At 40.3% G+C, this 18936-nt stretch overlaps 1 protein-coding gene across 2 annotated transcripts in view; it reads right to left on the bottom strand.

The window, feature by feature from the left end:
• cpeb4b (cytoplasmic polyadenylation element binding protein 4b) overlaps nucleotides 1-18936 on the bottom strand; it is a 95458-nt gene that overhangs the window by 12340 nt on the left and 64182 nt on the right. For both annotated transcript variants that reach the window (XM_078231158.1, XM_078231159.1), the window contains 4 exons: nucleotides 9712-9885; nucleotides 9275-9364; nucleotides 5099-5217; nucleotides 4491-4605 (listed from right to left, as the gene is read on the bottom strand). In XM_078231158.1, the coding sequence (XP_078087284.1) occupies nucleotides 4491-4605; nucleotides 5099-5217; nucleotides 9275-9364; nucleotides 9712-9885 (498 nt within the window). The remainder of the gene's footprint in view (nucleotides 1-4490; nucleotides 4606-5098; nucleotides 5218-9274; nucleotides 9365-9711; nucleotides 9886-18936) is intronic.

Below are 18936 nucleotides of genomic sequence, written 5' to 3'. Positions count from 1 at the left end.
GAGATAAAAGATGTCAGGTTCGATTTTCTTGCCACCTGCTTCCACCAAGCTGTGTGTGACAGGAGCACATTACAGCAATTTCCATTTAACCTCACAATTTTCCATTTATTTAAATTAATGAAAAGAAGATGTAGGGAGAGCACCCAACAATTGTTAAATGTGTGCTTTGGCAGGCAAAGTTCCACAGAAATCAGCATTTAACAACCATGTTTTTCCATTTGATAATTTTAACAAAAGTAAAAGACGTCATGACAAAATATTTTTAGCGGCATTCAATAGTCCTATTCCCTCAAAAATCAATTAAATCAAATTAACAGAATGTAACAGGAACAGCTTTTTAATGGTTAAGATCTTGCTCGTCATTAATTATAAACTCAAGAAACATTCTATAGTCACAGTCAAACCAAAAGGTAGTTATTTTACTAAAGTTTGGTATCAGTTAATTTAAACGAACAGCATGCATAGTTTTCTTCTAAGACACCACAAGGTAGCTGCCAAAGGAGAACAAGAAGTGGAAGGAGGCGAGAATAAGGTCAGTTATTTGGGTATTGTTTGGGGGAGAGGTCACTACAGGAGGAGGCTCAGGCTCATCATGGAGGCTGTGACCAAGGTGTACAATTTGGTCTACAGGAATAAAAGGCACTCAGCATCTGCAATACATTACCAGGGGTACTGCTCACAGGTTTTCTACCACTGAGCCCACCTAGGAATTCACAAAGGACATCTCTCATGCATCAAACACTTCATTTTTCATTTGAAGAATAAGGTTTTATTTTCTGCACAATGAAATAACCACAGACTGCAAGGTATAGCAACAACGAGTATGTTTTATTCAATTATATCATGTGTTTTGCAGGTGCATTTGCCTTAATTGTACCACAAGCATCTCTGTGCTGTTTGCGCAACTGCCTTACAAAGTAGTCTCCTACTTCAAGTTATTAATGGTGAGCTAGTCATCTCCGAGACTACACAATGGCACGCAACTGTTAATGGCCAGTGCCAACCCAGATTCTTCTGTACTACTCAAGGAACTGCACAGCTAGTGGCCGATTTCCAATAAAACATAGAACAGTGGGTTTTTGAGGTATTGAAAACCACTCCTCGTGATTGCCTGTATCTATTATTGAAGTGAGCTGAAGTAAATGCAACGTGGAGTTTAGACCATAGTGGGAGCATTCATATTAGGAGCCTTTTGAGCTATGTGGATGACTTCACTACAATTGCCACTGCTGTTGTAGATAGTAGTATAATAAGTAAATACCTGTGATATTCATCTAGGCAAGTCAGGACATATCTGAGTGTTGGTAGCAATCATCTCCAAGAAGAGAGTCCCAATCTCCTCCCCAAGACATTCAATGGCATCACCATTGTCAAAAGTTCATTTATTAATAACTTGGGGTTACCATGACCTGAAATTCAATCAGGTCAGCCACATAAATGCCACATTTACTAGAGACAGGGCATTCTGTGGGAAATGACTTACCTCCTGATCTCACTAAAACCCCTCTGCCAACTACAAGGCACAAATCAAGAGTGTGATGAAATACTTTCCACTTGCCTGGAAGTGTGCAGATATAACATCACTCAAGAACCTTGACACCATCCAGGACAAGGCAGTCCACTTAATCAGTGGCCCTACAGGACCTCAAATATCTACTTCCTCCACCACTGCCACATTGTGGTTACATACTGTGCAATGCAGCAACTAGCCAAAGCTTGCTTGATAATTGTCTCCAACTAACAACCTCTACAATCACCAAGAAGAACAAGAGGGTAAGCCCATGGGAAAACAATTGCTTCAGATTCCTCTCCAGGCTTGGATACATACTGCCATTCCTTCATCGTCACTTGGATAAGTCTTAGAACTCTTTACACAACATTGGAGAAGTAGCCTCACTGCTTGGACTGCAGTGGTTCAATACGAAGGCTCAGCACTCCCTTTTTAAGGACACCTACGGATGGATAATTGCTGGACATGTCAGGGACACACTTGGGAATGGATTATTAAAACACTCCTACACCATTCAATATGATGGCTTGGAACTTTCACAAAGTGGCATTTGTCATCTGGGGGTGGGTGAGAGGCAGAAATGATACTAGCATCTGCATGGTAAGTTTAAATGTCCAGTGTGAATGCTAGTAAATGGGGGAGCATGCAAACAGATGTATGTTGTGGGTATGCGAGGGTGGGTTGGGAATAGCCTGGTTGGATCAGGAGGGGAATCAGGTTGAGGGCTAGTCAGATCATGTTGGGCAGGTAGTTGGATGGGGAGGGGTAGTCAGGTGATCAGATGAGGTGGTAGTTGGATCAGAAGATGTGAGGTCAACATGAGTGATTGGAGGTCAGTTCTGTACATAATCAGGAGTTAGACTAGGATTTTTCAGTCTAACGTTTCTTAGGTAACAATTCAGCTAAGTCCCACTAAGCTGTCTGAAATCTCTGAACATGTACATGTGTACTGTCCACCAGTACAGATACATTCATCTCAACAGGTCTTTACACACATTTAAATGGAGTGGTACTGGGTGAGGGGCACAACTTTAGAATGCAGCAGGAAGTGCTAGAGGTAGAGGTAGCTCTAGGCAGCTCCCCTCAGAGGAGTGAGGACAGATACAACCTGCTCAGTTAAGTATAGTCTGCAGGGGGAGAGGGACAAGGCCTGGCACTGGGTGGGGAAGAGATTTTTTTTTAAGAGAGTGCCCTGATCTCGAGAGAGCTGACGTCGCCGGCTCTATCAGGTCTCGTCCTGCTGGTATGAGACACGCCACAGGATTTCTTTTAATTAAATGCTGGAAAATATGGAGAGAAAAGCTGGTTGTGCAGCTGGCGAGCGCTTAGAGAAAAACAATGGAATTTTTTCCTAATGTAATTTGTGCATAAGAGAGGAGCTGTACAATATCTGGATGAAATCCATCAGTTATTCCAGGCTGCCATCTCAGATTATTTGCAAGTGTTCAAATATAAGGAAGCAGTTGGGATTGCAACCATGTGATTGGGTCTGTTGAAATTTCTTCCTGTCATGCATTCATGTTCCAATCATAGTATGATATAATTTCATAGAATCCCTATAGCGTAGAATGAGGCCATTCAGCCCATTAAGTCTGCACCGACTCTCCGAAGAGCATCATACCCAGGCCTATTCCCCATCCTGTCTGTGTAACCCCGTGCATTTACCCATAGCTAATCCACCTAACCTACACATCCTTGGACATAAGGGACAATTTAACTTGGCTAATCTATTTAACCTGCACATCTTTGGACTGTGGGAGGAAACCGGAGCACCTGGAGGAAACACACGCAGACATGGAGAACGTGCAAACTCTACACAGACCGTCACTCAAGGCCGGAATCAAATCTAAGCCCCTGGCGCTGTGAGGCAGCAGTGTCACCATGCCGCCTCAAATTGTATAATTTTAATTTCTCACTTCTGCTTCCTTAGCCAGTATATCCTTGCTCTAATTTCTCAGTTAGTGCAGTATTGATTTTTGCATACAAATTTAATAATTAACACTTTCCTTTATGATCAGTACAGTTCATTTTCATTCATATTTAGGCTATACCTTTGTGCTCTTCACAATTTGTTTGTGAATGAGGACATTCCATCAGGTATTCAGAGTTGTTGACACAACATCAAAATTCAGTCACAAACTGATATGCATATTGCATCACTTACATACATACCTGAGGAGTGTTCTATCTCATCAAAACGTGCTTAGAGGTTTATCCAGAACAAAGTTTAATACCAAATTTTTTCGCTGTAAAATTGGTCTTTTTCTAAAATCCATTGAGCCATTTTAATTTGAAATTGCACATTCTACAGTTAAATTAACAATTCTACATGCATTGCAACTAAATGTCTCATTTGTTCCTTGGAAATGTCAAAATATTATTAAAGGTGTGCCAAGAGAGCCATTGGCTGTTATTTTATGAATGAAATTAATTCTCAGGAAATATCCATTCTGTAATTTAAGTACAAAGAAAGTGGACACATTGTTATTTTATAAAATTCTCACCTCGGTTTTTGTATATTGCATTCATGTCCGTCATGCCAACCTTATCCTTCAAAGTAGCACTGTGACAAATTCTGAAAATATATCTTTGGAGCCAAATGTAACAGTTGCAGGACTGAGGGAATAGCATAATCCCATTTTGGTCCTCAGGACCAAACTACACAAGTGAGGTTGAACAAAATTATTTTACATTTTATATGTAGCCATTTTCATACATTCTGTAATATATTAAAGTCTAATATTTGTTGGCACTTTCTCTATTTTCATGATAAATTCTGTCCACATTAGTAACAGAAACTGTCCATGCCACACTGTAATCATACCCTCTTTAAAATCAGAATGAAATAGATCTGTGCAGCATGGTCCAATTATCCCTATTCTCTAATTCAACTCCACATCCATGGGAAATTGACAAATTCTAAATAATAATACAGAACACATGTTATATAATGTGAGTATTTTGTTGATCTTTGACTTACCGGCTCTCAGAGGCCTGGGAACACCACCTACAAAAATAGTCTTCCGTGGATCAAGTGGCTGAGAACCATCCATTACAAAATCACTATCATTGAGATTCCATGGCCGTATTTGAACCTGTGTTTAAAAATGCATAAATTTAGAATTCCTCAATTTTGAAAAATTATAAGGCAGATTTGATGGCTTATTCATTAATTTTAGATGACACTAATATACTTTTGTTCTCATTGATGTGGTTTTCAATGCTGTTGCATTTCATTTTGTGACCATGAATGTTGCTCTCTTGAAAAATTCTATTAATCCACTTAAGTGCTGGAGTTTGAGCTAATTCCCCAAATGGCTGTCCAATACTTTCGCTGGAGTTTAGCCTTTTTCATACTTTTAATGAAATTATTAGACGAACTACAGCTTGTAATTTTTGCTTTGTTTTCCTTCTTCTGTACCTAACAATTTTAATGCAATGCTATTAAAGAACTCAAACAAATAGATGTAGCATTAATGCCACAGTTCTTGACATACCAGAACCACCAAAAAAATGTTATCTTAGTCTCTGCCTAATTGTATCAACTATATTATACTTTAACTTATTATGAAATGTATATCTACTCACTGGTTTATCCTTAATGGTTGGACTTGACACACAGAGGTATAGCTTTCCATCCTCTTCAATACAAGCATCAATTAAAGCTTGCACAGAACCTTCCTCCTGAAACAGCAGAAATGCATAGCCTACAAAATAAGACAAAAAGGTTAATTTATCCAAGTCAATTAGTTTTGCTGTCCATCCATCTAGTGTCTTACCTTTATAACTATTGGAACAAGTTATTGGAACAATAAAGCTATATTGAGAATTGCTTTGGAGCACTGTTGCATTAACCCTAAACTAATAAAATATACTGAAGTGTGAATTTACCCAAGCTTGCTAAATCCCTTTTCCTCTGCTATTCTCTCTTCCGTATTCTATCTTTTTATTACTTCAGCTTTAATTTTACTTTAGCTTTTTACCAATGTATAATCCTATCCATTTCCTTTACTTTGTTTAAAATTTTGAATTTATCTTGTTCCTCGTGCCTCCTTAATGTCATTACTGTAAACTGGAATTGAGGCAAACTTGAAGAAAGACCAGCAAGATGACCGTGGTACTATAAATATATGAAAACAGAAATTATGAAAGAACAATGTTTTGATACCATCTTCAAAGTATATCTTCCAAATATTATGGCAGATAATAGTTAAATTAAAATGTTACTTGAGAAATAAAATCTTGGAACAATAAAGTCAACTAGAATTGTGATCTATTTCCAAGGCAGGGTGGTACATGATTTGGAGGAGAATTTGGAAGTGGTGGTGTTCTCACACAGGCTGCTCTTTTCTTTTATATGTGGCAGAGGTTACAGGTTTGGGAGCTACTGTCAAAGAAGTTTTGGCAATTTGCTGCATTTTGTTGATGATACACACAGCAGCCATGGTGTACCAAGATGGAAGGTATGAATTAATGTTTAAGGTGGTGAATAGGGTCCTTATTAAGTGGGTTGCTTTGTCCTGGATGGTGTTGAGCTTCTTGAACGTTATAGGAGTTGCACTCATCCAGGCATGTGGAGAGTATTCTATTTGTGATTTGTACCTTCCTGATGGTGGAAGGCTTTTAGGAGTCAGAAGGCAAGTTACACACTGCAGAATACTAAGCCTCTGACCTGCTCTTGAAGCCACAGCATACGTCTGGTTCAGTTGAGCTTTTCATAGAATCATAGAATCTACGGCACGGAGACAGGCCCTTTGGCCCAAACTGACCCATGCTGACCAAAATGCCCATCTAAGCTGACCCCATTTGCCTTCATTTGGCCCATATCCCTCTAAACCTTTCCTATCCATGTATCTGTCCAAATGCCTTTTAAATGTTGTCAATGTCCCTGCCTCAACAACTTCCTCCAGCAGCTCCTACATACCACCCTGTGTAAAAAAGTTGCTCCTCAGGTTCCCATTAATTCTTTCCCCTCTTAACTTAAACAAATGCCCCCTACTTCTCAATTCCCCAACCCTGGGAAAAGAACTGAGTGCATTCACCCTATCCATGCCTCTCATGATCTTATACACCTCAATAAGATCACACCTCAAGTTTCCTACGCTCCAAAGAAAAAATCTCTTGTAAATCTCTTCTGCACTCTCTCCAGTTTAATAACATATTTCCTATAGCAAGGCGACCAAAACTGAACCCAACAGGTTAGGTTTTTTAGGTAACATTAAAACTGACAAATCCCCAGGGCCTGATGGCATCTATCCTAGACTGCTCAGGGAGACAAGAGATGTAATTGCTGGGCCTCTGACGGAAATCTTTGTCTCTTCGTTGGACACAGGTGAGGTCCCTGAGGATTGGAGGATAGTGAATGTGGTACCGTTATTTAAGAAGGGTAGCAGGGATAACCCAGGTAATTATAGCCCAGTGAGCTTGATGTCCGTGGTAGGGAAGTTGTTGGAGAGGATTCTTAGAGACAGGGTGTATGCGCATTTAGAACGGAACAATCTCATTAGTGACAGACAGCATGGTTTTGTAAGAGGGAGGTTGTGCCTTACAAATTTGGTGGAGTTTTTTGAGGAAGTGACAAAAACGGTTGACGAAGGAAGGGCTGTGGATGTCGTATAAATGGATTTCAGTAAGGCATTTGACAAAGTCCCTCATGGCAGGTTGGTTAAGAAGGTTAAGGCTCATGGGATACAAGGAGAGGTGGCTAGATGGGTAGAGAACTGGCTTGGCCACAGGAGACAGAGGGTAGCAGTCGAAGGGTCTTTTTCCGGCTGGAGGTCTGTGACCAGTGGTATTCCGCAGGGCTCTGTACTGGGACCTCTGCTATTTATGATATATATAAATGATTTGGAAGAAGGTGTAACTGGTGTTATCAGCAAGTTTGCGGATGACACAAAGATGGCTGGACTTGCGGATAGCGATGAACATTGTCGGACAATACAGCAGGATATAGATAGGCTGGAAAATTGGGCGGAGAAATGGCAGATGGAATTTAATCCAGATAAATGCGAAGTGATGCATTTTGGAAGAACTAATGTAAGGGGGAGTTATACAATAAATGGCAGAGCCATCAAAAGTATAGAAACACAGAGTGACCTCGATGTGCAAGTCCACAAATCCTTGAAGGTGGCAGCACAGGTGGAGAAGGTGGTGAAGAAGGCATATGGTATGCTTGCCTTTATAGGACAGGGTATGGAGTATAAAAGCTGGAGTCTGATGTTGCAGCTGTATAGAACGCTGGTTAGGCCACATTTGGAGTACTGCGTCCAGTTCTGGTCGCCGCACTACCAGAAGGACGTGGAGGCTTTGGAGAGAGTGCAGAGAAGGTTTACCAGGATGTTGCCTGGTATGGAGGGTCTTAGCTATGAGGAGAGATTGGGTAACAAATATATGAGCTTATGCCAAGTGAATGATGATGATAGTTTTGGTCTTTCTGAAATTTAACCATAGAAAATTACAGCTTATCCAGGATGAGAGTTCAACAAGGAATCTGATAATGCAGCAATTGAGGATGACAGACATGGTGAAGAGGTAGAGCAGTTATGTTGTCGTTGTACATGTGAAATTATTTATGGCCTATTGTCACATCTCCAGAGACAGCTAGCCCATTTCAACAGCATGAATTTTAGGTTGTATGCCTTGCTGGAAGTGGCATTCAGTAAAGTCTTCAAAGGGCTGGTCGCAGTCTGGCAATAGTCTTCGGAAGCACTGTGAAGCTGGGAGGAACACTGACGTCAAATGAGCATCAAAATTGAAGTTGAAAAAAATGCAAGTTTCCTTCTGTTGGCTGCGTCTCCACAAAGAAAAACGGAGGGGAACAAGGATCCAAAAACAGGTGCAAGGCAACTCATTATCATATTCAAGGGGCCAAATGTTTGTTTAAGTGTTATGTTATATCTAAAAAAAGTCACAGGAATTTGGCTGAGACCTAGCCTCATGTGAACATCAAATGGAGATCCCATTATCAGGTGATTGCACCAGTTTTATGCCCCGAATAACATGCAACTGATATCAATTTCAACCCCCATGTTTTTGGATTTACCCAAGATAACTACTATACATGGCACATCCCACCGAGGCTCAGTCTCAAAGGAAAGCTTTCGACAAGAGCATTTTAAAAACTCTTGTAAATACACAAAAAAGTGGATTATTTAATATTCCTAGGAATAAAATTGTACAAACTTAAAACTCCATTGCATTGAACTGATGTAAAGATGCCTGTGCTACTGTGCACTGGCAATGCTTCTCCCTCATCAGCTTAACTATGATTGTATTTGACATTTCATTTCCAAATCAACCTACATCACCAATATTTAACCCCATCATCCACACATCCTATGCCTTAATCAATGCCCACTCTCACTTTTAATCTTGGAGCCAGCCCCAACAAACATACAGCCTGCCACAACTTCAACCTGCCACAACTTCAACCTGCAAGCAATATTTCACATAAGTATTCTTTTAAGTTGAAACTACTGACCGAAAAAAGATTAACATAGTTCTTACTGTTACCTTAATTAATTTTGTAATTTTAGCAAGATTTAAACTTCAAAATTGACTCAAGTACCCCTGATGTTTAAGGTAAAAGCCGTAATTTGGTAATCATCAACTCCTTTCCATTATACACAATAAAGGTTCAAACAAAAATGTACTGTGCATTTTTAAAGACAATGACGCTCAAGATAGTACTGTTTAAATGTGACAATTCCCTCCTCTAGCATCACATCAAAAGTAATGTCAGGTTCTGGATCTAATTTGGCTTACCTTTTGGTGGAAAATATGACTTGCTTTCTGCTTTATGAGGCCAGTCAACAACCAGAGAACCAAAACGACGGAAGCTTGCTGTGATTTCATCTGTTTGTACAAAAATATGCTTAGTCTCTCCTAGCTACATGGATCACTTTTCTACAAGGCACATGTAAAATATGTTCTATACCTCTGACCATGGAGGGGAATAAATTGCAATAAAGACAGACTTAGATTTGTTGACCCACTGACCACTATTTGATGTTGACATGTATAATGCCCCTTATATTTCATTCGGCAATATAAATACCCTGAGGAGTTGTGGACTTTGTAGATGATCAGGTGAATGTTACTAGATTTATTGTTTTGAATAAAGCTGGTTTGCCCAAACATTAACTTGTCATATTTTAAAAATATATTTGGAACAAACTAATTTTTAAAAAAAGCACCGCTACCTTCATCAATATCAGGTGGCAGGCCACCAACAAATACTTTACGGGAATATCGTTCCACTCGTTCGCCATTTTGATGAGGAAAACAATGAGGAGAACTTAAGCCACCATGAAGACTTTGATCACCACGTCCATCATCAAGGAAACCATCTTCAACGGGAAAAAGTGATGAATGTCCTAGAAGAAACACAAATATTAAACTATTAAAAATAAAAAATGCTTCTTTCAAGGCCATATTTCCCAGAATATTTGTCTTACCATTCAGTTACCCTTCTAAAATGGATGCAAGTTTTCAATATCATATCTTTTGTGCATAGCATATCAACATTTGCAATTTTCTGTACTTTGTTCAGACAAACTTTCATAGATTTGCAAGTACATAAGCTAAGTAAACAGAAGAATTATGGAATAAAAATAGAAAATGTTGACTGCTATCGCAGGTGTCTCTGCATCTATGTTTAAAAATAAAATAGGTTGTTTCTAGTAAAGATCTGCCAGACCCCTTTTTCGTCAAGTCAAATGGGTAATTTATTGACCACTTGGTGTATATCTTAATTATGCAGGATAATTAAATATTTTAATACATTTTAAAATAAGTTTATTTAGAATAGGCTTAGAATAGTTGACAAAGAATAAGGTACAAGGTACAATCAAGCATACGGTACTGAACTGAAGGAGGGCTAACTTCAGCAAGCATGAAAAAAAAATCTGATCCAGGTGGGCTATGTTCAATTTCAACAGTAAAACAATAATTCAACAATGGGAAATCTTCAAAACAGATAAAGTTCAGTAGACACATTTCACTAAAGGAAAGGGAAAGGCACCCAAAGCCGAGACTCTCTGCAATTCTGAAAATATTAAAATGAGACAGAAAAGGGAAGCTTTTGACAACTGTTAGGTTCATAAAATAGTAAAAAACACAAGTTGAATATGAAAAGTACAGTGGGAGTAAGCAGAATAGACTTGCATCTTATATAAGAGGGCATCCAAAAGTCTTTTATAAACACAAAGGTAAAAGGGACCAAAAAGGAATTTTTCATGTAAAGGCAGAGGATATGGCTGAGGTATGAAATAAATACTTTGTATTCAAGAAGCCACTGCCAGTTTGGCTGTAAAAGAGAAATAAAAACATCACACAAACTCTACAGGGTGCTTTCTGGATTACTGAAAGTGAGAATGGAAACGCTAGAGGTTCTAGCCACAATCTTTCAACCCTCTCCTTGGATAGGAGGGTGAGGCTAGAGAACTAAGGACTGCAAATGTTACACATCCGTTTAAAAAGGACACAGATCCACACGACAACTATAGACCAGTCAGTCCAATGTCGGTGATGGAGAAATTTTTAGATAAAGTATTTGATATCTGGAAGAGTACAGACTAATAAATGAAAGGCAGCACTGATCTCTTAAATGCTAATGGTGCTTGATTAACGTGATAGAGCAGTTTTGATGAAATAACAGACAAGTTGATGACGGTAGAAAGGTTGCTGTTATATAGATAGATTTTCAAATGGTGTTTTACTTAATACTTATTAGAAAAATTAAAGTCCATGGGATTAAAGGGGCAGTAACAGCATGGGCAGCAAATTGACTAAGAGACAGAAAACAGAGGGTAGCAATGCCTCGTTGTTTTTCGGACTGAAAGGAAATATACAGTGGTGGTGCCCAGAGGTTTGTATTAGGACCACTGATCTTTTAGACATATTAATCACCTGAAATCGGGTTTCAAGGCATAATTCAATGTTTGTAGATGGTATGAAACTTGGAAATGTAATGAACAGTACAGCACAAGAACAAGCCCTTTGGCCCACCAAGCCTCCACTGACACATGACACCTTTCTAAACCAAAGACCTTTTGCCTCTACGCGGTATGTATCCCTCTATTCCCTGCCGATTTGTGTATCTTTCGAGATGCCTCTTAAACATTGTTATTGGATCTGCTTCTACCACTTTTTCTGGTAGCGCATTCCAGGTACTTACCATCCTCTGTGTAAAAAAACTTGCCTCTCACATCTCCTTTCAACTTTATCCCTTTTATCTTAACCTGCATCCCCTAGTAATTGACATTTTTACCCTGGGAAAAGAACTTTGACTATCCATTCTATCCATGCATCTCATAATTTGTAAACTTCTATCAGGTCACCCCTCAGCCTCCGAAGTTCAAGTGAAAACAAACCAAGTTTGTCCAATCTCTCCTCATAGATAATACCTTCCAAACCAGGCAACATCCTGGTAAACCTTTTCTATACCTTTTCCAAAGTCTCCATACCCTTATGGTAGTGTGGCGACCAGAACTGTACATAATATTTCAAATGTGGTCGAACTAAAGTTCTATGCAGCTGCAACATGACCTGCCAATTTTTAAACTCTATGCCCCGACTGATGGAGGCAAGTATGCCATACGCCTTCTTGACTACCTTATCCACTATGACTCTAACCAACGGAGCTTTCCCTCCTGATTGCCATGGACTCCAGGCCTGTTTATGAACCTTCTTTCCTTCTTCTCTCTCATGCCCTCAGAAATGATGGAATGGTAGTTATTATAAACTTGAAGGAATTTAACTTAGACAATTTCATCTTAAGTAATACAAAATCTGTTCGGATTTAAATTTAGAAACACTTTGAATTTTGCTAAAGGAAATTTAAAAATAGATTCCATGAATTAGCCAAATTCATGAAAATTAATGGAGTTTTGTGTTGTAGAGACCATCTGGACTTTTGGGAAGGAGTGTGTTCTTATTGGGGCAACCTGATTGGCTTCATCCCTGGGGGTTCGTGTGCCTCAGTTACTTGAATTTTTAGAATGTGACTTTTAGAAGAGACCAATGGCATCATGTAATTTACTTGGATTTTTCAAAAGTCTTTAATTCAGTGCCACATGTGCAGTTATTGAACAAGTTATCTGAACTGGGGATCAAAGCAAATTTTACTGGTGGATAAAATCATTGTTGTTAGACTGTGTGGAAGTAGTCACTGTTAATGGGCAATTATCAAATCCAACACACATGATTTCTTGAGTCCCTCAAAGTGTCTCAGGGCCCCTTTTATTTGTGGCTTATATTTATGACATCGATGGTCAGATTCAGCAGTCAGTCATGGGAGAAAAAAAATCTTTATTCGTAATTACAGTATTATCCGTGGTCATCAGTATAAACTACAGAAACTTAGTACATGTCCTGGTATTCACAAATTTAAAAAAAAATATGCAGATGACAATAAAGTTTATTTGTAAGTTAAGAAAAATAATCCAGGGCTCGCAAATGCACTTTTCCACAGCGAACTAAAAAAAAATACAGCACAAACAGGCTCTTCAGCCCACAAGCTGCGCCGGTCATGTCCCTACCTACCTAGGCTTATATATAGACTTACCTATAACCCTCAATCCTATTAAGTCCCATGTACTCATCCAGAAGTCTCTTAAAAGACCCTATCGAGTTTGCCTCCACCACCACTGACGGCAGCCGATTCCACTCACCCACCACCCTCTGAGTGAAAAACTTACCCCTGACATCTCCTCTGTACCTACCCCCCAGCACCTTAAACCTGTGTCCTCTCGTAGCAACCATTTCAGCCCTGGGAAAAAGCCTCCGAGAATCCACCCAATCTATACCTCTCAACATCTTGCGCACCTCTATCAGGTCACCTCTCATCCTTCGTCTCTCCAAGGAGAAAAGACCGAGCTCCCTCAGCCTATCCTCATAAGGCATGCCAACCAATCCAGGCAACATCCTTGTAAATCTTCTCTGCACCCTTTCAATCATTTCCACATCCCTCCTGTAATGAGGCAACCAGAACTGAGCACAGTACTCCAAGTGGGGTCTGACGAGGGTCTTATATATTGCATCATTATCCCCGGACTCCTAAACTCAATCCCTTGATTCTTAACCACCTCCTCTACCTGCGAGGCCGATTTAAGAGTCCTATGGACCTGGACCCCAAGGTCCTTCTGATCCTTTAGCATGGCCAATCCACCTAACCCGCACATCTTTGGAGTGTGGGAGGAAACCGGAGCACCCGGAGGAAACCCACGCCGACACGGGGAGAACGTGCAAACTCCACACAGACAGTGACCCGAGGTTGGAATTGAACCCGGGTCCCTGGCGCTGTGAGGCAGCAGCGCTAACCCACTGTTCCATTCTTACTGGTGCAGTGGTCCAAAGACTGGCAATTTACCTTTAATGTGGCAAACTGTTCAGTTTTCCATTTTAGTCATAATAATCCTAATTCACAGTACATAGGAATGGCCAGCCTTTAGCACTTCATTAATTGAAAAAGATTTGGGTGTGACTGTTACAGCTGATCTGAAGTTTACGAATCTGCACGGTAGCACAGTGGTTAGCACTGCTGCTTCACAGCTCCAGGGACCTGGGTTCGATTCCCGCTTGGGTCACTGTCTGTGTGGAGTTTGCACATTCTCCTCGTGTCTGCGTGGGTTTTCTCCGGGTGCTCCGGTTTCCTCCCACAGTCCAAAGATGTGCGGGTTAGGTTGATTGGCTATGCTAAAATTGCCCCTTCGTGTCCTGGGATGCGTAGATTAGAGGGATTAGCGGGTAAAATGTGTAGGGATATGGGGGTAGGGCCTGGGTGGGATTTCGGTGAAGACTCGATGGGCCAAATGGCCTCTTTCTGTACTGTAGGGTTTCTATGATCTGCTGTAGGCAGAAAATGTTTTACAAGCACCAAATACATCTTTTTTGAGTCTCTATGTCAGTGTTCATCTTAAAACTCTATTAGCAGCTGGTACGCCCACACCTGGAGTGTGTATCCACAATTTGGAATCCACACTTAGAGTTATAGAGAGTGTGCAAAGATGTGCTTCCAGGAAAATGGAAGGCATGAGGGGAATGCTTTATGAGGAGCATTCAAGAATTCTTGGATTACAATTTTTAGAGAAGACTGATTTTTGATTTAGTTGATGTATATAAATTGATACGTAGTCTTACTACCTCTAAGCCTGAAAAGATCTTTACTCGCAATTACAGTAGCTTGCATGTTCATCAGTATAAACTACAGAAATTTTTGGTTCACATCTTGATATTCACAATTTCTTTTTCACAGAATTGGTGATACTTGGAATGCTTTGCCAGATTTTGTTGCAAATGCTGAAAATGTAGTGACTCTTAGAAGTCTTGTCAAAAACAGTTTGATTTTTACAGATGTATTATTTGATGCTGTTGCTGTTGTTAATACTGTAGCTTTGTGCCATGCATTGTATGGCAAGATAGATAAATAAATATTAAACTTCGAATTATCCATTGTAAATTTAGGCCATCTGGTTATTAGTCAAGTACTATAGCAGCTATTCTATCACAACAACTTAAAAACGCAAGCAATAATGTTGATATGTAAAAGATGGTGCTGCAAATATTACCCAAATTTGAGCGAACTTCAATAAATCTTTTGACATGGCTCAATAGTTTGTGTGCAAATTATTAAAAGTATATTTGCCTTAGTTTATTTACTTTGGATCTTGAAATTATGCAATATAAAAATAATTAAAATTAGTAGAAATAACAAAATTCTGGACATTAGATCTTGACAACTTTCTCCAGCACTGTGGGGACCAAAATCATTATCCCCTGGTTCAAAGGGGATGACTTCATCCCCTTTGAACCAGAGGTGAACTTCAGACTCAGTGGGGTGATTTTACAAAAGGTGCAGCCAGTTGCATCTACTGCTTGCGATAATATGGTGGATGACAGCCCGAAGGTGAAAATGGAGCTTCTGCTTCTCAGGCATAGGAAGTTCCCACTCTCAAGAAGATTGGCTGTGCTGAATTGCCTGAGTATCCCAAGATAGGTTAGGAGGATTAGCAGGGTAAATGCATGGGGTTAAGGGAATGGGGTAGAGGGTGGACCTGGGTAAGATGCTCTGTTGGAGAGTCAGTGCAGACTCAATGAGCCGAATGGCCTCCTTCTACACTGGAAGGACACAGTAAGAGGTCTCACAGCATCAGGTTGAAGTCCAACAGGTTTATTTGGTAGCAGGAGCTTTTGGAGTGCTGCTCCTTCATCAGGTGAGTGGAGAGTTGGGTTCACAAACAGGGCATATATAGACACAGACTCAACTGCAAGATAATGGTTGGAATGCAAGTCTTTACAGGTACAGACAATGCAAGTGGAGAGAGGGATAATGGCAGTTTAAAGGGGCGTGAATTGCCTCAAGCCAGGACAGTTAGTAGGATTTTGCAAGCCCAGGCCAAATGGTGGGGTTACACGTAGTGCGACATGAACCCAAGATCCCGGTTGAGGCCGTCCTCATGTGTGCGGAACTTGGCTATCAGTTTCTGCACAGCGGTTCTGCGTTGTCGTGCATCTTGAAAGCCGCCTTGGAGAACGCTTACCCGAAGATCGGCGGCTGAATGCCTTTGACTGATGAAGTGTTCCCAGAGAGGAAGGGAGCACTCCTGCCTGGTGATTGTCGAGCGGTGTCCGTTCATCCGTTGTTATAGCGTCATGTCCCTTTAAACTGTCATTATCCCTCTTTCCACTCGCATTGTCTGTACGTGTAAAGACTTGGTTACCTGTAAAGACTTGCATTCCAATCATTATCTTGCAATTGAGACTGTGTCTATATATGCTCTGTTTGTGAACCCAACTCTCCATTCACCTGAAGAAGAAGCAGCGCTCCGAAAGCTCGTGCTACCAAATAAACTTGTTGGACTTTAATCTGGTGTTGTGAGACTTCTTACTGTGCCCACCCCAGTCCAACACCGGCATCTCCACATCATGGCTATCACCTACACAGAAGGGATTCTGTGATTATGTGGAGTGAATCGAATTGGTTGAAGTATTGCATCTATGATTTTGGAGACCTCTAGAGACAGAGATGGACCATCCACTCCACTTCAGGCTGAAAATTGTTGCAAATGCCTTAAGGTTTGCACTGGTGTGCTGGGCTCACCCATCATTGAGGATGGGGATAAATGCAGAGCTTCCTCCCCCATTGAGTTGTTTAATTGGACCCACTAACCTAATACCCCTTTCTTCAACCATCTATCATAAATATTGACACAATTGCTGTTTCAAGTACCAACTGCTGTCGTGCTTTCCAGTCAATAACTCCCTGTAAAAACCCTCCATCTGAAATCATTCACGTAATCCTTTGTGCCTTTAAGGCATCTCATCTGGTGAAAGCATTCTGTTTCTAAATACATTTCCCATCTTTTTTATGCACCTCTCTCAAACCACCTAATAATCCACCGGTTCAATAAAAACACAGTAAGAAGTCTCACAACACCAGGTTAAAGTCCAACAGGTTTATTTGGTAGCGAATACCATAAGCTTTCGGAGTGCTGCTCCTTCGTCAGATGGAGCAGCTCCATCTGACGAAGGAGCAGCGCTCCGAAAGCTTATGGTATTTGCTACCAAATAAACCTGTTGGACTTTAACCTGGTGTTGTGAGACTTCTTACTGTGTTTACCCCAGTCCAACGCCGGCATCTCCACATCATCAATAAAAACAGCCCTGTAAAACCATTAGCTCTTAACTCCCCATCTTCCTTTGACCAAGCATTTGTTTGCTGTTTCTAATCTCTATTATTGGTTCACCTTCTTTTACACTGATGTGAAGCACCATGCAATGATTTTCTGCATTAATATTTCTAGATGAAAGTTATGAGATGACTTCCATAAAAGCTTTAAAAACAAATCTCACTTTGTAATATTAATGATTTAAAATAAGAGTAGTTTACAGGCTTCAAAAACTGAACACAATATTCTTAACAGTCATAGCTTCGGAATATGAGAGCAATGATTTTGATCAGGAAGATTTTAAGAACATAAGAACTAGGAGCATTAACTCCATTTTCCTGTCTGTCCCCCATAACCCTTCAATCCATTACTAATTAAAAATCTAACTCCGCAAATTTACTCAATGTCGGGGTAGTGAATTCCACAGACAAGACACAAAGGAGTAATTTCTCCTCATCCGTTTTAAATCTGCTATCCCTTATCCTAAAACTATGACCCCTCAATCTAGATTGCTTCACAAGAGGAAATATCCTCTATGTTTACCCTGTCAATCCCCTTTATCATCTTACATATCTCAATTAGATCTCCTCTCATTCTTCTAAACTCTAGAGTGTAAATTTCTCTTCATAAAACAAAACCCTCATCTCTGCAATCAATCTAGTGAATCTTCTCTGAACTGCCTCCATTGCAACTACATTCTTCCTCAGGTAAGGGGACCAAAACTGTGCACAATACTCCAGGTGAGGTCTCACTAATGCCTTGTACAGTTGCAGTTCCTTAATTTTACAAACTATTCCTTTGGCAATAAATGCCAAAATTCTATTATTGTACGTACATGCGATTCATGCATGAGTATACCCAGATCCCTTTGCACCGAAACACTGAGTTTCTCTGCATTTAGATAAGTTGCCTTTCTATTTTTCTGACCACAAGGGATAACCTCACACTTATTAAAAATTATTAAAACTCCATCTGCCAAATTTTTGCCCCTTCACCCAACCTACCCATATCCATTTGTAAATTTCTTATTTTCTCTTCGCAACTTGCTATCCTATCTATTTTAGTGCCATCTGCAAATTTGGCTATAGTACCTTCTATCCTGGCATCCAAGTCATGAATATAGATTGCACATAGCTGGGGCCCCAAGGACCGAATCCTATGGTACCCCACTAGTTATATCTTGCCAACCAGAAAAAAGATCCATTTACCCCCCAACTCTCTGCTTTGTTGGTTAGCACAGTAAGAAGTCTCACAACACCAGGTTAAAACACCAGGTTTGTTGGTTAGCCAGTCCTCTATCCAAATTAGTAAATTACCACTAACCCCTAGGGATTCACACCTATTGAGGGACCGTCTACATATAGTTCAAATCCTTGTGGGATGCACAGAACTGGTTCATATATAACTATATTTGCTTAATGTGCGCCACTGTCCTCCAAATCTAAAATTTGCTGGGATCTTTAAAAAATATATTGGTTCATGGGGCCAAAACATGGCCCAGGAGAGGGGCCATGTTTTTGAGGAAGAGAAGGTGTTACAGGCTAATAGGCTGGAGGAAATAGATGTTCGGAGGGAGGATGTCCTGGCAGTTTTGAATAAACTGAAGGTCGATAGGTCCCCTGGGCCTGATGAAATGTATCCTAGGATTCTTTGGGAGGCAAGGGATGAGATTGCAGAGCCTTTGGCTTTGATCTTTGGGTCCTCACTGTCCATGGGGATGGTGCCAGAGGACTGGAGAATGGCGAATGTTGTTCCTCT

This window comes from Mustelus asterias, chromosome 16 (assembly GCF_964213995.1).
Source record: "Mustelus asterias chromosome 16, sMusAst1.hap1.1, whole genome shotgun sequence".
Classification (NCBI taxonomy): domain Eukaryota; kingdom Metazoa; phylum Chordata; class Chondrichthyes; order Carcharhiniformes; family Triakidae; genus Mustelus; species Mustelus asterias.
Note: the sequence above shows the minus strand (reverse complement) of the source record. Positions and strands in the feature narration are given on the sequence as shown.